Source organism: Candida dubliniensis, chromosome 4 (genome assembly GCF_000026945.1).
Source record: "Candida dubliniensis CD36 chromosome 4, complete sequence".
Classification (NCBI taxonomy): domain Eukaryota; kingdom Fungi; phylum Ascomycota; class Pichiomycetes; order Serinales; family Debaryomycetaceae; genus Candida; species Candida dubliniensis.
This window is the reverse complement of record NC_012863.1, coordinates 47,969-67,447: the sequence shown is the minus strand read 5'-3', so window position 1 is coordinate 67,447 and position 19,479 is coordinate 47,969. Positions and strand designations below refer to the sequence as shown.

The following is a 19,479-nucleotide window of genomic DNA, read 5'->3' as shown; positions in this document are numbered from 1 at the left end:
TTGGTTCCGCCAGTATTAATACATATCATTACACAAAAGAAAAAAATAAAAAAGTGAAATCAACACACTACCACCACCGCCATTTGTCGATATCAGAATAAATCATCTCCTTCAATAACATAGTTGCCAGGAACCAAGCCAATCATACCTGATGACTGAAGGCAGTTCTCGCCTAATTCACATACAAACCAATTATCTTCTTGTTTGTGAATAATATACATTTGCCAGCCCTTTTTAAAGTATAATTCACCCTCATGTTGAGGTTTGAATGAATATCTAGCAATGGCTTTGGTGACAAATGGTTTTCGGTTGACCGGGGTAAGTTTTAATGATCGTCTTGGCACTGTTGATTTGGGTCGATTGAAATTAATTGATTCGTGTCGTTTGGCAACTTCATCTCTATCGTCAATAAAATCTGACTTGGGACGCCCGTTTCTTAATGATCTTCTAAACTGATTAACATCCCCATTGCCTCCTGCATTTAAATCCTCAAGAGCCTTGGCAATGAAATCTATTGAAAAATCTTTTATAACAGGAACCTTTTCAGGTTCTGGTACTTTGGGAATATTCTTGAAATCGTTGGTTGCTCTTCGACTTATTTTCTCTTGAACTTCTTGAAGTTGCTTTTCTCTTTTCCTTGGTGATGCCCAATTTCTCTCAGAACTATAATCTGAAGAGCCATTGCTGGATTGTAATCTTTCATCCTTGGAAAATATATCATCTGAATAATTAGAATGGTAGTCGGACGGTGGTTTCCGGGTCGGCGATGGAGTTTTCGTTCTGTTGTTTGTTGGGGGTAACTTTGGTATCGGTAGCTTTGACATTTCTTTATTAGGAGCAGAAGCAGGAGCAGGGTTATACTGGACTACATGTGGTTGTGTAAAAATGTTGTCGTTCAATTTATCGTCACTTCTCTTTTGTTCTATTTGTTTTGATGTATTTCCATTTCCGGTGTATGTCGAATATGTTCTTGTGAGTATATTTGAACAATCTGGATTTGGAAAATTCAGTAATGTGTATCCTATTCTAGGTTCCTCGCAGCCTGTCATATAATCCACAAATTCAGGGTCATTGAAAATCTTGTTACCTGTACCGTAATTCCCACTGAACTCTTCAAGATCAGTTATAGGCTGTATCTGGGCAAACATTGGTCTTGCGAGATCCACTGCCAGATCCTGGTCGACACATAATGTGGCAATATTATTACAGTAATTGAAGCAATTGATTTTTGTGACTTGTATTCTCTCAACTTCAAGTTTATAGAAATCGTTTAACGATATACTCCAATCTCGCTTGTAGATTTCATTAATTTCTTTATAATTTACTAATGCCATATGATAGTGTTTGCGTGTCAGGTTTATTTGACTATTTATTTTGTTAAATTTCTGTTGATTTTTGTCCAATTCTCGACCCCATGTAGTTTGGAGCAGTAGTCGCAATGATTTTAATTGAGTACATTCTTCTTGGTATTTGGATTTGTAATACTCCAATTCTTTTAGAGCCTGCTGTCTCTTTATTAGCACTTTTCCCATATGGTGTTCTAATTTGTTGACTCTTTGTGTATATAGCTGTTGGAACGTCTGTAGCTTCTCTAAGTTGGTGTGGATTATTGTTTTGATGAACTTATGGTTGTAGTTAATCATCAGTTGATTCTCGATGGAAAGCTTATCTAGTGACTGCTTCAAAGTTCCTGTTTCATTGGTCCCTAATATACATTTGCTTTGGAGCTTCTCTAGCTTTTTGGTGTATTCTTTCTCGATATTAATTTTCTCTTGATAAAAGTTGATTATTTCATTTAGTGTATTCAATGAATCTTTGATCCTAGTTGTGACGATTTCAAAGCTCTTTTCTGGGGAGTTACCCCAAAAGTTATTCACAAATAGGGTTTTCGACAGCTGTGGGTTTGATACTCGCATCAAGCTGGGGTTATCATCAAGGACGAACGAGGTGGAGTGTATAATCGAATAGAAACTGGAAGAAATAAACTAGGAAACGATAGGTGTAGAAAAAAAAAGGTTTAAAGAAAATTCAATTTAATGATGCTTTTAGTAATTCCTAATTGTTTAATGGCAAGCATCCTATATTAGTGTGTTGTTTTTTTTTTTTTGTATGGTGTAGTTTTGAATAATTTCAGATTTGATATTTCCAAATTAGGCGAATAGATAAACAATCCTACTGTTCCTTTTTGTTTCAATATCGCATGCGGGCTATTACAGTTCATATTGGAAACATCAAAATCAAACGGGATAACTTCATGGACCTCTCATCTTAATACAATCATTCAGAATAGCTTGTAATTATCTTGATGTGTGTGTGTTATTTGCATAGTTACTAGTAAATTACCACTTTTAATGATGTGTTGATATTTTCTGTTTTTTTTTGCTGTAAACTTCTGACCAAAAAAAAAAAGGGAGACAACTGTTGATACTTCATGATTGGGACCTATCCATAACCAGAAAACTGTTTAAATGGAACAAACATCTAAAAAAAATAATAAAGCATTACTGTAGATTATGACACAGATACTGTTTACCCAACCGTATATCCTTCTATCATCTTGTGGGGATACAAGAGTATTTCAATTCAATTTGAGTTCATCAATTTTGCCATTGATTTTAATCAACCTTTTGAGAAAAAAAAAATTAGTTGTGTAATTACGGATTTGCATAGATTATTAAAGGTCACGACCAATTGACATCGTATTAACTATCACACGAGATGACAAACTGCTTGGTGATAAGCCACGGGAGTCAGGGATACCAGAAAAAAAAAAAAAAAAAAAGAAAAAGGTAGATTGGAATAGAGCCTGTCACGTGCAATACACACTACCGTTTCCACAGTTTTATTTGCTTGAACACCATTAATTCATCACCAGTTGTGGCCAACAATTTATCCTATTATTATATCAAATTATGGATAAAAGGCTGTTGCACTTGACCTGCATCTCGGGAAACAAAATCTAGATCACGAGTTGATAAAAAAAAAAAAAAACCACCGCCAAATCCGATTGTTTAGGCTTCAACCGCGGACCGAAAATGCGAAAATTCATAGATAATATCTGCGAGTGTATTCGGTACAAAAAAGAAAAAAAAAATTTCTACGGGGACATACTTAAGGATGTCGATTCCTCATTTCATAACACCTACATCAGCTTCTGTACACCAGAGTAAACTACCCATTTATTCATGATATAGCATGTCTTTGGAAACATTTCGAGAATCAAAAACGTATAAATGGACCTCCAAGGTCATATCATTTCTTATAGGACAATGGTTTTTCATTTTTCTTGGTGTGTTTATTGCTCTAGCCCATTCTTATCCTGAATTCGCCAAACAGGGAGGAACTATTCGAGCTGAGTACTCTATTGGCTACGGAGCTGTTGCAGTGATTTTTCTTATCAGTGGATTATCTATGTCCACCAAACAATTATTGGTCAATGTTGCAAATTGGAGAGCTCATTTTACTGTATTATCCATGTCGTTCTTGATCACCAGTGCCATTATCTTCGGAATCGCTCTGGGTATTAAAGCTAGCCATAATGGGGAAATTGATGACTGGCTATTAATAGGTTTGATTGTCACCCATGCATGTCCAACAACTGTGTCTTCAAACGTGGTCATGACCAAACAGGCACACGGTAATGACATTTTGACGTTGTGTGAAGTCTTTATCGGTAATGTTTTGGGTGCATTTATCACGCCAGCATTGTTACAAATGTACATGACAGGAACTTGGGAAATAGGTAATCCAAGTCACCAAACGGACGGGGATTCCACAGTGCAAGAGTTATACGCCGAGACTATGAAACAATTGGGGTTATCAGTGTTTGTGCCGTTGTTTGTTGGTCAAGTTGTTCAAAATATTTTCCCAAAACAAACCAAATGGTGTTTGACAACTTTCAAGTTGAGCAAAGTTGGGTCCTTTATGTTGTTGTTAATTATGTTCCAGTCGTTTTCCACTGCTTTTGCCCAACATGCATTCACCAGTGTCAGTCATGCCTCTATCATATTCCTAGTGTTTTTCAATATTGGGATTTATTTGTTTTTCACTGTTCTAACGTACTTATATTCCCGCCCGTTTTGGATACTAAGAGTATTCAAAGAAGAACCAAACGAGTCGTCCAGTAAACTTTATCGGTATAGTTATGCATTCTTCCGTCCATTTTATTACAACAGAAAAGATACTGTTGCAGTCATGTTGTGTGGTCCAGCAAAAACAGCAGCTTTGGGGGTGTCCTTGGTTTCTTCTCAATACGGGTCACATAATCCTAAGTTGGGTATAATCTTGGTGCCGTTGGTTCTTTATCAAGCGGAACAAGTGATGACTGCTAACGTTTTGGTGAACTTTATGAGAAAATGGATACACGCAGAAGATAAGGTACCTGAAGACGAAGAAACTTCTGTGGGATCAGACAATGATCCAAAGAAATAAAATGTACTTTTACATAGAAATGATTATTTATTTAGACATTACTACTTTTTTGCTAAATTTGTTTAAAATCCAAACTCTCCTAGCTCATTTTCAAGTCTTGCAATTGTTTCGGTTAGCTCATTTTTATTAGCTATCAACGAATCCAACTCGTCAAACCGTCTTGCTTTGGTATAGTCTTTGATCAAATTTTCAACAAGAAACTTTTGTTCATTCATCACCATCAATTGCTCTCTCATTTCTCTGATCTCTTTCTTTGTGAGCCGCGGTGGAGACGGAGTTCTTGGAATCTCTGTTTGCTGCTTGTACTTGTCGGTAATCTGTTTATACTTTAGCAAATTGTCCTGTAAAAATACCGCAATTCCTTGATAAATGTTTGTAATAACTTTTTCATACAGCTCAAATCCAGTACGAATCACAATACGTTCATTGTCTCTTGTAAAAAACTCATTTCTGAATTGAATAACTAAAGTTTCTAGTTCTTTCAAAATGTGAACCAATTTGTTACGTAACTTGCTGGAATCGTTGTTGTGACCTACCAGTTGCTCATACTGCGGCATCAACTTCTCAATCTGTTGCCTTTGTAGTAACATCCCTTCATACATAACTAGCACTTTATTATCACTATCGATACTTCTCTTCCAATCAAACAATAAAGAATTCTTGCAAGTAATACAACATCTGAACCTTATGTTCTCATCTATATCCTCATACTCGTTTGCATAGTTCAACTGTGGCAATTTTTCAACTAGCTTCACCAACGGGACATTGATTGAACATCCCTTGCGAGTGCCGTTTGGATCATCACAAACAACACTGCCACATAATCGACAATGATGCCGTCTTATAAACAAATTGAACTCAACAAAACAAATAGAACAATTCTTAGTGTTGGGAGACCAATTTGCAATATCATCAACCGAGGAGTTGTTCATTAGTGAATCGGTCAACTTTATAAAATTGCGTTGTATTCTTGTTCGATGTAACTGGTGTGCTTCAACTTTTGCCAGACGATTCTGTTTAAATTGTTCTGTCAAATCAACACTGTTGATCTCGGTAGATTTCTGCTTATTGAAAAAACAAGTCTCGCAACATCGGCACCATACCCCCAGAGAATCATACTGTGGGGTTGCTTCGCCCTTATCTGGATTCCGTAATCGCACCTTATAATGAGTATGTTCATTGCAAAACAATTCGCCACATTTGCGGCAGTTGACTATCCCATTCTTGACACTTAGTGTTGTATCACAAAGTGTGCATTGATTTGCTGATGACTGTTGCTTCCAATGCGATCGTTTGATGGGCGAACCAGGTGCATTATATTCAGAATCACCAATACTAAAGCCTTGATCCAGAAACGAAATCCGATTGATCTTTCTTGGTGGGGTGCTGTTGATTTGCATGTAAGGAATATCAAAGTAGTAGCCTATAGTAGCGGACACACTTGCTAGAAAAAAAAATAAAAATTAGAAAAAAAAAAGAGAAAAAACAAATCTACATTTACTTTCTACACTCTATTTAACCTTTATCAACACAACTGTTATATCGTCTTCTTTCCCACCAAGGTATTTTTGACCTGTTAGCCTCGACAACTCCTGAGCAAATGCACTTGGAAAATTGCTGTCCTTGCTTACTTTTACTACTTCTTTCACAAATCTATTGGCTACCTCGTCCAACTGATTAGATTCCTCATGATCCTTAAGAAATAATTCTATATCCTGGGGTATCACATTATCTGTTACTCCATCTGTAGCAAACATAACCACGTCCCCACTTTTCAAGTCCCAAGTGTACTCGTCAGCAGCTTCAGGCGAGTCAATTATGTATCTTCTGCCCTGCAATTTTGCTTGTCTTACAATTTCCTCAGGGATTTTAGCCAATTGAAATGGAGTGTTAAAGTTATGCGTCTGGAAGTTGGTTTCATTTATCAATTTAGAGTCTCTGAATAACCCACACCACGAGTCGCCTAAATTAGCAACATGCAATTTTAGGTCAGACGTGAGCACACCTAAACAGGCAGTAGTTCCTCCTATTTCTACTTGTGGAGAAGACAAAATCTCTTTAAATGCCAAGGATAATAGTTGCTTTGGATTACTCGCAGCACCTGATTCAAATTGTCTCCTAAGTGATGCACAAAGTTCACGAGAAATGGCCGACGAATCATATCCTGCCTCAGACCAACCTCCCACACCATCAGCGACACCAACGGCTATGCAACCAGCTTTTTCATTGGAAACAAATAAATTATCTTCTCCTGATGGTGATTGCAATGATGGGCTTGGCTGTTTCTTCTTAAATAAATTGGATTCTTCACGGTTTTTAGGCTGAAATGCCACTGCTATATTATAATGGGATACACTTGTCAAGGCACTATCATAATTCATTGATGCTGCAGATGCTGTTGCCGAAGGAGAGGCAGCAGTAGAATAATCTTTTGTGCTACCTTTACCATAACCACCCCAATAGGACCTCGATGAAGATGCAAAGGACCTTGCACTTGTTTTGATAAAATTCGAGCCTAGGGAAACTCCATTCTTCTTGGAGAGAATTGATAATAACATCGACATCAACACTACCAAACAACAGACTCCTATTATTCGGCGGGATAACATTCAGCTTAAAAAAAAAAAAAAATGAAGTGTCTTCAGTTGTGGAAAGGTCCTATTTTTAATTACCAAACTGGACCTAGTGCGACAACCAACATTACATGCGCATCACGTGACCACAAGTGGGAACCAATCAAAGCATGAAAAAAAATTTCTTTCGACAAACGACAGCTAATACCAAAAAAAAAAAAAAACGAGAAGGCAGATTATACCTCCAGAACTACCAGAGTAAGAAACAACAGTGCTTTCGAACATGTCCACATTTAATGTATTGAGATATTCCCTTTTAGGAGCTGGTATTGTTTACGGTGCTTACACTAGATACTCAGTGGATTCAGCTTTTAAAGCCGAACAAGCAGCAAAGAAATGGAGACAAGAAGAGAAATTAATCCAACAAGCCAAAGCTGAATATGCCAAATTACATACTCCTAAGAAAGATACTAGCAGTGCTTCTACATCTGGCTCAATCAACTGGGAAGATCCAAACTTGGATCTTGGCAAGGCTTTAGAATCATTAATTCAAAAATTAGATTAAATGTAATAATACTTGTATGGCTGATATAATGAATTGTCACCAAAAGTATAACAAGAAGAAAAGAGATAGGCATTGCTTTGTACATTAGTTTTTGTTGTTATGATAGTACTATCACGGCAGCCAGTTTTGATGACGTTCCACTTATAAAATAGGCTTCTTTATTCTTAAATATATATACATATTCGAGTATTCTAAATTGATAGATGAGTACTATTGAAATATCAATGTAGTTAACTCGGGTCAATGAAGACATCCAGTCAAACGGTTATAATTGTACTTGAATTCTTGAGGTAACTGTGATTTTTTTTTTGTTGATGGAGTAGAACATTTCTCCACACCAAAGGCAAAAAGAAAAAAAAAAAAAAAAACTCGTCTTCAATAACACAATTTCTTGTCATATAATCGTACAAATTGCATCATGAACAAACAGCTTCCATTTGCAGATGCAGCTACAATTGGTAAGTTGAATACAATACTGAAGGTTAGTCTCTCATATTTCTAAACAACATTACTAACAGTTGTTTTCTTTAGTACGTGCACATCAAAAAGATGCCTACTTTGAATCCTCCTACAGAACACAGTTACAAGAGTTGTTCCAGTTTTTGAAAGGACAACGATTTGTTAATGCATATCCCCAGGAAATAACAGTTTTAGCAAAGGCAGTTTACTTACTGTTAACCACTCTATTGGGGGCTAGGACTTTAGGTGAAGAATATGTTGATTTAATATATGTGAATCGAACAGGAAACCGACTTCCGAGATTACTACCTAGATTAGGTTTTATATTTTCTTATGCTTTGGTTCCGTATATCATCAGCAAGATTGTGAAAAAATTGAAAAATAAGGAAGATGATTGGGTAAGTGAAGCCTTGTCAAACTACTACAAGGTCTTGGACACAATCTTGAATCTACATGTTGCGCTATTTTACTTTAAGGGAGAGTTTTATTCCCTTTCGAAACGTTTATTTGGATTACGCTATGCATTTGGACATCACAAAGAACCCGAGAAAATGCAAGGGCGAAACTATTCATTACTAGGTGGGATAATTGTTTTACAATTTATCGTAAAAACCCTTGTGGGAATGAAAAGTAAGGAACAGAAACAAACGGAAGACATAATTGATGATGCCAAAATTAGAAGCATCAACCAATTATCCCAACTTAGCGAGAACTACTCGGCTGAATATATTATCGATTTGTCGGATGAAAAACAGTTGCCATATTTACCAGAACCATCGAGAAGTTGTATGTTGTGTTTGTCGCCAATGGTGAATCCGTCAGCAGCAAATTGTGGCCATTTGTTTTGTTGGGACTGCATTGTGGATTGGATTAGAGAACACCCAGAGTGTCCGCTCTGTCGTCAACAATGTTTGGAACAACATTTATTGCCCTTAAAATAAATTTGGTGTAATACAATATATAAAACACGTCTAGTAATTGTAAACGTTTTTTTTTCTTTACCAAGTCCCCTTTTGATACCAGTTTTTCTTGTAGGAGTCGCATCAAGAACTGGAATTTCAACAACAAAAAAAAATTACAAAAAGTTATAAAAAAAAATCAACATTTTCGTCCATTGTTAATACCAGTGACAACCCGAAAAGTCATGTCTGAACTTCCAACAGACCTCGAGGATACCTACTCCAAAACGTTTAAACCCAATAGGAAAAATGCATTTGAGTTCTCCTCAGTTGCAGATTTCATAACAAAGTACAAGAAAATAGTTTTATTTATAGTAACTTTTGTTTGCTTGTCATTATTTACCAACGTACCGTATATTCCCCATTTCAAGCAAGCACCCCCCAAGGTTGTAATTATTTTAGCTGCCAATGAAGGTGGAGGAGTATTGAAATGGAAGTCACCACAAGAGTGGTCAGTTGAGAGATCTTCTATTGCCAACAAAAAGAACTATGCCAAAGTGCACGGGTATGGCTTGACAATTAAAGATATGACTATCAAAAAGAGATATTCTCATGAGTGGAGGGAAAGCTGGGAAAAAGTTGATATCTTGAAGCAAACTATGAGACAGTTTCCTGATACCGAATGGTTTTGGTGGTTGGATTTGCACACGTACATCATGGAACCACAGATTTCCTTGGAAAAACATTTTCTTAACAATTTGAATAATGCCACTTATAGAACCTTGGACACATTTAATCCATTGAACTTGCCAACAGACCTCCCCTACGTGGACTATAACCAGCCTATCGATATGATTATTACCCAAGATTGTGGTGGGTTCAATTTGGGTTCATTTTTGATTCGAAGATCAGAGTGGTCCGAGATGCTCTTGGATATATGGTGGGACCCAGCCATGTACGAACAGATGCACATGCAATGGGAGCACAAAGAACAGGACGCTCTAGAAACTTTGTATTCAACACAAGCCTGGATAAGAGAGAGAATAGCATTTCTACCATTACGACAAATCAATGCGTTCCCACCAGGTGCTTGTTCAGATCAAGCTGACGATCCACAATATTTTTTCCAAAACCATGACTTTGTGGTGAATATGGCAGGGTGTGAATGGGGTAGAGATTGCTGGGGTGAAATGGAGCATTATAAGGCATTGTCAAAGAAACTTCACAAGAGATGGTGGAAGTTCTGGGAGTAGAGTTATACTTTGTAGTGTGTCTTTAATTTACATAGTTTCTTTAACAGCCGTAGGAAACAACAACGACGACGAGTCTAGAAAAAAAAAAAAAGTCGAGTTCGAGAGTGAGCGAAAAAAAAAAAAAATTCAAAACAACAAAAAACTGAAAGGAAAGAAAAAGTTCTGTTCAGAAGTCAGTCATAAACGGGGGTTTAGCCAAACATAATAAATCATGTCTGATTGGTTGAATGAAAATGCATTTGCAGATAGTAACAGCAATGATGATTTTTTAAATTCCATTTTTGATCAAAACCAGGGGGAGCAACAGGCTCCACAGGCTCCGCAGGTTCTGCAGGTTTCTACGTCTATGACAAATCCACCGGTTCAATCACAATCAGCTCTGTCCACTTCAAGAATCCCCCAAGCACACACTCCAATGTACCAACAATCTCCTGTTATTGCTCATAATATACCACAGAACAGTCCGCAAAACATGCCGAGTCAAATGGCACAGCCCCAACAACAAATACCACCACCTCTGCAACAGGCTACAGCTCAGATGCTTCCTCAACAACAACTAAAACAGCAGCAGCAACAACAACAACAACAACAACAAAAACAAGAACAATTGTACAGAATGAAACAACAAATTTATCAGCAGAAGATGCTAAAAAAGCAACAAGAAAACATGTCTCGTCAACCTTCTCCAATGAATTCAGTTGGACAGACCCCACAGCAAAATACACCGATTAACCAAAACGCAAAAGCACCTCAAAATAATTCAAAATTACAATCAATGCAAATGGAATTGTTTTTTTCTGTTTTGTATGAGTTTTTGCAAAGGAGCGGGATCGCGATTCCTCAATCTTTAGCAATCAACGGTAAAAGAGTGAACTTATTCATTTTGTACATTTTGAGTCAAAGATTGGGTGGATACAGGGTTATGAAGGCATTTCTACTTATGTCTCCTGAACAGCAGCATATGCAGCAACAAAATCCTTGGGCATTAATGGCAGAAAAAATGGGGTTTCATGATGAAGGAGAAGACCCAATGACTAAAGAAAGAATTGATAGAGAACTTTGCAATTGCTATAGTAACTTCATCTTACCGTATGAAGAGTATTATGCAACACCTGAAGGGAATAAAGATATTGAAGCTAGTAAGCATAGGTTCCAACAGCAGATTGTCCAAAAATATCTGTCTAATGTGCCAACACCAGTTCCTAATCAACAAAGTCCAATGGTGAGTAGTGCTCCAACACCACATCAACAAAGAAAGTTGTCTCGTACCAGCAACTCTGTCAACAATTCACCAAATGTCAGTTCTCCTTTCCAAAACACACCTCGACAAGTTCCAGCACCAGCACCAGCACCAGTACAACTGTCATCTATGCCTCCGCCAACACCTGTTACAGCCACAGTGAAATCTCAAATAACTAAAGCAGATGCCCATATTTTGAAGAATTATACTCCTTTCAAAAAGATTGTAGAAACTCATGGTCCATACAATATCAAAGAGCTTTCGCAATTGTCCACTGAAATCGAGGTGACCAAACCAGTTTATCTTTTTGCTCCAGAATTGGGTGTTATCAATCTCCAAGCGTTAACAATGTCTATAAAAAGCAATAGTGGAATACAAAGCTCGGAAGTAGTGAACGCGCTAAACACATTGTTGGTTGCAACATCAGACGTCAATTATGCTTTTCAAATAAAAGACATTATGGAGCTATTAGACGCATTGTCTTCTTTAGGGAAGGATGTTTTGAACAGAATTGTTGGGGCTAACACAGAAGATGATTGTGTGAACTCTGATGTGACAAAATTGTCTGCCAATGGTAGGATCGATGATATCTTCAATCGTTATGTTAAAGGACAAGGTGAGGATATACTGTATGTTGTCAACTCCCTTACTGGGGAAGTTGTTTCTGAGGATGAGGATATCGAGGAACTTTTCTCAGTATGTGAGGGTGGGGATGCTGAATCTCCTATTGAAAAATTGAATGAGCTGCTAGATATTTCCGAATTTCATTTAGATGATTATCTAACAGCATTGAAGAATTTCAAATTGGAAAACAAACATCATTTCAGCAAACTTCAAACCCGAAGTGCTGTGGACGATCAAATATTGTTGATTGATGAATTGATAACCATAACAATGATCTTGAGAAACATTTCTTTTGCAGAGTATAATAAAGAGCCCATGGCAGGAAATCGTCTTTTTAAAGATTTATTGTTTTCAATTGTCAAAAACGTTGCACTAAGCAATGAAAAATTTGTGTTTAGTCGCAAACGATTATGTTTATTAAAGGATTGCCTTTTAATGTTAGACAACATTTCTTTATATACTCATTTGCACACCTTAGAGGAAGCATTCCTATCGTTTGTTTTAGTTGCATCCTTTGGGCCTAAGATTGAGGATCAATACAAGATCCCACGATGCAATATTGAAACCCACTCGTATTTTGCCTTTGGTCTTGATGCATTTACAAAGTTAATGGTCAGAGAGCCATATAATAGATCATTAATTCAGGCAGTTTTAAATGGAACCTTGAATGCCAGTATGACAGGGTACTCTGTAAGTTTACAGGATCAAGAGTACACAAGAAAATTAATCAAGGCTTATAATAAAGACTATAAGTCAGCATCACTCTTGAGTCAAGCTTTCCAGATGTATATGAGTATATTGCCTTTTGATGCAAACACATTTGAGTTGTCAAAATTTATTTTTATGAGGAGTCCGACAATTTCACAAATGTTGTTTGGGGCCAAATTGTTAATAGATATGGTTCCAGTTGATGATTTGAACACACATCATAACAGATTGTCTCTTTATTGGTTGTTGGAGAACAGAGAGTTATTGTTGGGTAATTTTGCCAGAATAGTCGTTGCTTTAGCAACAGAAACTGGAAAGTTCCCACGCGAATCGCCCGAGCACAAGATTTTGTCACTGGTATTGTGCAAGGCATTAGTTGTTATTAATTCATTGGTTAACAATGCAGTTTTGGCCAAGGAAATAGGAGACCTGCGACACACCGACTTGATGGAGAGTTTGACAGATTGTTTAGCCTTCCCTAGAATAATACCTGATACTATTTTAACATTGGATACCTTTTTGGCACCTACAATTGATACCAATTTAGGCAAAGAAGTTGTCAGACTACTTAGGTATTTGAAGGATTTAAAGGCTTGTGAGGGGATCTAGACGTATCTTGTTTTTTTTTTTTTTTTGTGTTTTGTTCTTATCTTTTATGTATCTGTTGTGTATTGTTTTGTTTTGTTTTGTAAATGTATAATTAATCAAGGCGCAAGTGCGCAAGAATAATGATTTTGTTGCAATCGTGCATGCATCTTTATCTATAGATTGCAAATCTTACACTTTCCTAATTATTAATACCCAGATGTGTATTCGTTATCTTTTGCTGCTTCTAGTTGGTGTGAATGCTTGATTAATGTGATAGTACCCCCCCTCTCCCTCTTTATTATATTTACCAATCTGGGTATAACGATCCCGAATTGTTAACAAACATGTTGTCAACCATTTGTCTATATAAGATAATCCAAATGTCCTGTTAAAAGCATCTTTTTCTTATTTTCCGTATCCAATACAAAATCAATACAAATTACTACAAAAAATATACAATAAGTATGGCTCCTCCAACTTTAACTCAATCAGTCCCAGCTGCTCCACCTTTAGATACACCGAAAATGTTGGTTGGTGAACACACCTTACCAGCTAGTTGGTGGACATCCGAAAGTATCTTTGAATTGGAGAAAAGAGCTATTTTCCACAAATCCTGGATGTTCTGCACCCACTCATCCCGTTTTGCTAAAGCTGGTGATTACTATGCCTTTAATCTTACTGGAATTAATTTTTTCATCATCAAGTCCAAAATTGATGGTCAATTGAAAGCATTCCATAATGTTTGTCGCCACAGAGCTTATCCTATTGTTAGAAAAGATCAAGGTTCTAGTACTGTTTTGGGTTGCAAATACCACGGATGGAGCTATAACTCCGATGGCATCTTAAGAAGGGCACCTCATTTTGATAATGTTGAAGGATTTGTTAAAGAGGAAAACTCGTTGTTTCCAATAAACACCCATGTAACTCCTCAGGGGTTAGTTTTTGTTAACTTCAGCTCCGACCCAATTCCATTTGATGATTGGTTCCTGGGATTAACCAGTGAAATGAACGAATTTGATTTCTCTGATTATGAGTACCACATGTCCTACGAGTTAGATGGAAAGTTTAATTGGAAAACATTGATGGATGGTTACCAAGAGTGTATGTTACATTTAACTTTGTCAACTTTTATTAGATTTTTTGTTCAAATACTAACAATTTTAACAGGCTTGTATGTTACCTTTTTTTTTTTTTTTTGAAAACTTCTTGTTTGAAACTAGCAACATCACTAACTGTATGATATGGGAGTCATTGTGATGGCATATACTTTGCCTTACACGATACGATTATCGTACATGTTACTGATACTTTTTTGCTTTTCTATTACTAACATGCATTTTTAATAGGCATTGTCCAACTACCCACCCAGGTCTCAATACTGCGTTCAAGATGGAAACCTATAAGGTTGTTCCAAAGAACAGATACTGCCGTCACTTTGCCAAAATTGTACGTCAAGAGAAAAAAGTAGAAAAGCAAGATTCCTCTTCGTGGTTTGGATTCAAAAAGGAAACAAAGGAGGTTAAAGAGACAAAATCCAACCCTGGTGGTGAATTTGATGGATTGTGGGTTTATTTATTTCCTAGCAACGGAATCAATTGCTACTCTCCAGCTTGGTACTCCATTAGAGTGTTGCCTATCACTGCAAAGCGCACTATCTTGCAATACGATATTTATACCAAAAAGGGTTTAGAAGAAGACGAGAAAAAGGAATTTGTTGACTTTTTACAGCAAGTTGAATTGGAGGATTTTGACCTATGTGAATTGACTCAAAAAAACTTGAATGAAAGAATTTATAGTACTGGATATTTACACCCAGAAAAGGAGAGAGGCGTGTTGTATTACCAGGGTGTTGTTCGTGATATGGTCAAAGAGCATTTTGCTTTGGAGCAAGCTGCCGACCAGTCCATTGATCCAGCGTCAGTAGGAACTAACCCTAAGAACGGGGAAGTTGAAGAATTAGAAGGTATTTGCAAGTCGCTCGAATGTGGTAAGGAGACTGTTGATTGGTAAGATTTGTTACACCCGTAGTTATATAGTTTATTTGTTTTTATAAAGATTTTTTTGTGAGTATTTATATTTATTACTACAGCGCCAACGGCTAGATAAAAAACATATACTTGTTGTGTTGGAAAAACTAGCATGGTTTGGAATAGATTTATGCCACTTCAGCACTAATATACAACATGGAAAAAGCATCAATTGAAATTCTTATTCATCCTTCTTGACCTTTACCTTTGAAACGTATCCCAATGCACTTAATCTTTCTGGTAAGATAGGATGAGAATAATGGTAAGAGGAAAACAACCAATCAGCATTCATACTTGATAAGTTCTCATTAGATAACTTGATCAATGATCTGCTCAATTCCTCAGAATACCCACAATCGCTAGCATATTTGTCTGCCTCGTATTCATGCTTTCTTGAAATCAAGTTCTGGACAAATGTCAAGAGACATTCTACTGGTTGGAAAATATCATTGAATAACATAAATCCGATCAAAATTGGCTGTTGCTTGATAAATCCAAAACTTGTGTATAATGACTTGTTGTGAATGAAAGCCGAATACAAGGAAAAAATTAGGAACAAATGGCCCTGCATCATAGTTATCATCTTTGGCAAATGATTCAATTTCCAATGTCCAATTTCATGAGCTAATACCGCAACAGTTTCTTCAGTTGAATTGTGTTCAATTAAAGTGTCAAACAAAACAATTTGTTTGCTCCATGGCAATCCTGTGAAATAAGCATTTGAATGGGACGATCTTTTTGATCCGTCAATGACAAACAATTTTGTCAATGGGAATTTTTGTTCTGACGCTAATTTTTCAATGGCAGTTTTCAATTCACCATCTTCCAAAGGAGTAAACTTGTTGAATAACGGCATAATCAATGTTGGAACTATAGTCATTGCAATTAAGTTGACTACTAAAATAAACCCCATGAGGTAGAAAATAAACTTATCGTCAAAGTATTCAATGATTTTCAAAAACCCAGCAATAACTGGCGATCCCAAAACTATAGAGATACCAATACCTTTTAACATATCACTAACCCACAAACCAATTGTTTGCTTGTTGAATCCAAATCTCTCCTCTAACACAAAATTCTTATAGTAGCTTAATGGTAATCCAATCAATGTTGTCAAGATTTGGGTGGTGAAAACAAAAAAAAGTGATTGAGTAATAACACCGCTCATAGCCTTGGGTAAAATCGCAGCACAGCCTTTCATGATAGTACCAGCCAATGTCCAGGTTTTAGGTAACAAGTCATATTTCAAAATAGCCAAATTCTGCAACAAGCTGAACGTGCTAGAAAAAAATGAAAACTGTGCTTTGGCACGGGAATACTCTTGGGATTTGTCAAATGTTTCTTGTGAAACTTCTTTTTCGATCGACTTTGGTGCTGTTTTCAGTTGCAAAACTCTATATTGTCTAAGATCTAAGTAAGTCTCGAAAACATATTGACCAACGGTAAAACCAATAATAATTGTTTTCCAATTAATTGATGGTGAGTCAAGAAAGGCAAATGACTTGTCATCATAGTTAGTATATTGTTAGCCATTAGATTTCAAATTCATTTTATTTATTTTGCAAACATACTTCTGCTAAAGAAATCATAGTTATTGAACGAAAATGATAAGATGTTGAAAAAAATAATGCAAATTTGTTTGTTATAATTTTTTTTTTTTTTTTTTTTTTTTCGTGGTGTTTCTACATTTGCCGTTCTTTCTCGTGAGGGCTAGGTGTCTTCTTCTTTTGCAAAATGACAAGCACTTCCTGTCATTTTCTCTTCAATTATAAATATATCTACTTTGTTGATTTTTTTTTTATATAAAGACACAAATAAACTTTACTTTAATATATATATATAGAATAGTTACTTCAATGCGATTGTTTAGTTGGATTCAGCAGCCAATTTGTCAGCTTTAGCAACGACATCTTCGATACCACCAACCATATAGAAAGCGTTTTCTGGCAAGTGATCGTATTTACCTTCCAAAACATCCTTGAATGATTTGACAGTGTCTTGCAATCTGACTAATCTACCTGGAATACCAGTGAAAACTTCAGCAACGGCGAATGGTTGAGACAAGAATCTTTGAATCTTACGGGCTCTTTCGACAGTCAATTTATCAGCTTCAGACAATTCATCCATACCCAAAATAGCAATGATATCTTGTAAGGATTTGTAAGCTTGCAAAGTTTGTTGAACACCAGTAGCGACATCATAATGTTCTTGACCAACAACGGCAGCGTCCAATAATCTGGATTTGGAATCCAATGGATCGACAGCTGGGTAAATACCCAATTCAGAAATACCTCTAGACAAGACAGTAGTGGCATCCAAATGGGCGAATGTGGTGGCTGGAGCAGGATCGGTCAAATCATCAGCTGGGACATAGACAGCTTGGACAGAGGTGACGGAACCTTTCTTGGTGGTGGTAATACGTTCTTGCAAAAGACCCATATCAGTAGCTAAGGTTGGTTGATAACCGACGGCAGATGGAATACGACCTAACAAAGCAGACACTTCGGAACCAGCTTGGGTGAATCTGAAAATGTTATCGATGAACAACAAGACATCTTGACCTTCTTCATCTCTGAAGTATTCAGCAATAGTCAAACCAGTCAAAGCAACTCTAGCTCTAGCACCTGGTGGTTCGTTCATTTGTCCAAAGACCAAAGCGACCTTGGAGTCACCTTCTAAGTTGATGACACCGGTTTCTTTCATTTCACGGTACAAATCGTTACCTTCTCTGGTTCTTTCACCGACACCGGTAAAGACGGAGAAACCACCATGGGCTTTAGCAATGTTGTTAATCAATTCTTGGATAAAGACGGTCTTACCGACACCAGCACCACCGAACAAACCAATCTTACCACCTCTGGCGTATGGGGCCAATAAGTCGACAACCTTGATACCGGTTTCCAAAATTTCGGCAGCAGTGGATTGCTCAACGAAGGATGGTGGTTCTGCATGAATTGGTTTCTTTTCCTTACATTCAATTGGACCTCTGTCATCAATTGGTTCACCAACAACATTGATGATTCTACCTAAGGTACCTCTACCGACTGGAACGGAGATTGGGGCACCGGTATCGTTGACTTCAGTACCTCTGACTAAACCTTCAGTACCATCCATAGCAATAGCTCTGACGGTGTTTTCACCCAAATGTTGAGCAACTTCCAAAACTAAATCTTGGTCACCGTTCTTCAAAGTCAAAGCATTCAAAATAGCTGGCAAGTTACCTTCGTCAAATTGGACATCAACAACGGCACCAATAACGGCTCTAAATAAGAATGTTAGTATATTTTATAATGTGGTGAATCATGAAATTCTATTGGTTGGAAGTCACTCGCACAGAAAAAAAAAACCATGTTGGAAAAAAAAAAAACGAGAATTTTCTTAATAATCTGATTGGACATTGATGATGTTGGATTGTCAAACTTCTGGTGTTCTGTAGAAAGCTGGGCCTGTGTTATTGAGTATTCATTAATTGATCAATTGTGTAATCGCCACCTCTGTCGATTATTTGAACTCCAGCAATTGCTCCACAAACCATGTGAACATTTCATTAAGAAAAAGGGGAGGATGATAAATCATGTAGTACTTTTCCTTGTTTTTTTTTTTGCCTTTATGTTTCTGTCATTCATAGACCTCCAATTGAATTATAGAATTTCCAATTAGTCTCATTTCAAATTTTTACATACCTGACTTTACCATGGGCAGCAGCAGCAGTAGCTAAAGTTCTAGAGTTGAATAAAACATCACGTTTGACTGCTCTGAATGCAGCACGTGAAGTGGCATTAAATAATCTTGGAAGAACCATCGTTTAGATTGTTTCTTTAAAACTTTGGCTTTAAGATAATTCTTTGGTGTTCTATAAAAAAAGAAAGAAGAAAGGGAAAGGAGGGAAAAGAAAAAGATCGAATATATATATATAAATTTTTCACTGTCAAAACAGCGAGCACTCAAAGGTTCAACGAATTTTTTTTTTTTTTTTTTTTCCCGCTCAATACTCTCTCCCTGCGTGTAAAAGCCAGAACTGACCAATAAAAGTGAAGAAAATATTTAGGTATGGAGACCGATTTTTTTTTTTGTTGTTTCTCGTTTGCTTCATTTATGTCACTGTCCCAAGA

The 19,479-nt window shown here is 36.8% G+C and overlaps 11 protein-coding genes across 11 annotated transcripts; 6 read left to right on the top strand and 5 right to left on the bottom strand. All coding sequences in view use genetic code 12, as the record gives it.

Annotated features, from left to right (window-relative positions):
* Window positions 1–92: 92 nt before the first annotated feature.
* CD36_40430 (cell division control protein, putative) lies at window positions 93–1,916 on the bottom strand (the record flags this gene model as incomplete). Its single annotated transcript, XM_002419670.1, has 1 exon — window positions 93–1,916. The coding sequence occupies one exon, from the start codon at window positions 1,914–1,916 to the stop codon at window positions 93–95; it is 1,824 nt and encodes a 607-aa protein (XP_002419715.1).
* A 1,279-nt stretch (window positions 1,917–3,195) lies between these two features.
* Window positions 3,196–4,431, top strand: CD36_40420 (azole resistance protein, putative; the record flags this gene model as incomplete). Its single annotated transcript, XM_002419669.1, has 1 exon — window positions 3,196–4,431. The coding sequence occupies one exon, from the start codon at window positions 3,196–3,198 to the stop codon at window positions 4,429–4,431; it is 1,236 nt and encodes a 411-aa protein (XP_002419714.1).
* A 62-nt stretch (window positions 4,432–4,493) lies between these two features.
* Window positions 4,494–5,831, bottom strand: CD36_40410 (vacuolar segregation protein, putative; the record flags this gene model as incomplete). The annotated part of the gene is made up of 1 exon (XM_002419668.1): window positions 4,494–5,831. One exon carries the CDS (start codon window positions 5,829–5,831, stop codon window positions 4,494–4,496), a length of 1,338 nt encoding a protein of 445 aa, XP_002419713.1.
* Window positions 5,832–5,942: 111 nt separating this feature from the next.
* CD36_40400 (mitochondrial protein phosphatase type 2C, putative) lies at window positions 5,943–6,995 on the bottom strand (the record flags this gene model as incomplete). The annotated part of the gene is made up of 1 exon (XM_002419667.1): window positions 5,943–6,995. One exon carries the CDS (start codon window positions 6,993–6,995, stop codon window positions 5,943–5,945), a length of 1,053 nt encoding a protein of 350 aa, XP_002419712.1.
* Window positions 6,996–7,287: 292 nt separating this feature from the next.
* CD36_40390 (ATP synthase E chain, mitochondrial, putative) lies at window positions 7,288–7,569 on the top strand (the record flags this gene model as incomplete). Its single annotated transcript, XM_002419666.1, has 1 exon — window positions 7,288–7,569. The coding sequence occupies one exon, from the start codon at window positions 7,288–7,290 to the stop codon at window positions 7,567–7,569; it is 282 nt and encodes a 93-aa protein (XP_002419711.1).
* A 418-nt stretch (window positions 7,570–7,987) lies between these two features.
* CD36_40380 (C3HC4 zinc-binding integral peroxisomal membrane protein peroxin, putative) lies at window positions 7,988–8,969 on the top strand (the record flags this gene model as incomplete). The annotated part of the gene is made up of 2 exons (XM_002419665.1): window positions 7,988–8,027; window positions 8,101–8,969. The coding sequence occupies 2 exons, from the start codon at window positions 7,988–7,990 to the stop codon at window positions 8,967–8,969; spliced, it is 909 nt and encodes a 302-aa protein (XP_002419710.1).
* A 203-nt stretch (window positions 8,970–9,172) lies between these two features.
* CD36_40370 (alpha-1,6-mannosyltransferase, putative) lies at window positions 9,173–10,180 on the top strand (the record flags this gene model as incomplete). The annotated part of the gene is made up of 1 exon (XM_002419664.1): window positions 9,173–10,180. One exon carries the CDS (start codon window positions 9,173–9,175, stop codon window positions 10,178–10,180), a length of 1,008 nt encoding a protein of 335 aa, XP_002419709.1.
* A 211-nt stretch (window positions 10,181–10,391) lies between these two features.
* Window positions 10,392–13,361, top strand: CD36_40360 (subunit of the SWI/SNF chromatin remodeling complex, putative; the record flags this gene model as incomplete). Its single annotated transcript, XM_002419663.1, has 1 exon — window positions 10,392–13,361. The coding sequence occupies one exon, from the start codon at window positions 10,392–10,394 to the stop codon at window positions 13,359–13,361; it is 2,970 nt and encodes a 989-aa protein (XP_002419708.1).
* Window positions 13,362–13,804: 443 nt separating this feature from the next.
* CD36_40350 (Rieske [2Fe-2S] domain protein, putative) lies at window positions 13,805–15,350 on the top strand (the record flags this gene model as incomplete). The annotated part of the gene is made up of 3 exons (XM_002419662.1): window positions 13,805–14,441; window positions 14,508–14,511; window positions 14,687–15,350. The coding sequence occupies 3 exons, from the start codon at window positions 13,805–13,807 to the stop codon at window positions 15,348–15,350; spliced, it is 1,305 nt and encodes a 434-aa protein (XP_002419707.1).
* Window positions 15,351–15,548: 198 nt separating this feature from the next.
* Window positions 15,549–16,956, bottom strand: CD36_40340 (CAAX prenyl protease, putative; the record flags this gene model as incomplete). Its single annotated transcript, XM_002419661.1, has 2 exons — window positions 15,549–16,868; window positions 16,939–16,956. The coding sequence occupies 2 exons, from the start codon at window positions 16,954–16,956 to the stop codon at window positions 15,549–15,551; spliced, it is 1,338 nt and encodes a 445-aa protein (XP_002419706.1).
* Window positions 16,957–17,233: 277 nt separating this feature from the next.
* On the bottom strand, window positions 17,234–19,169 carry CD36_40330 (ATP synthase subunit beta, mitochondrial precursor, putative; the record flags this gene model as incomplete). The annotated part of the gene is made up of 2 exons (XM_002419660.1): window positions 17,234–18,629; window positions 19,051–19,169. 2 exons carry the CDS (start codon window positions 19,167–19,169, stop codon window positions 17,234–17,236), a joined length of 1,515 nt encoding a protein of 504 aa, XP_002419705.1.
* Between the last annotated feature and the right edge of the window lie 310 nt (window positions 19,170–19,479).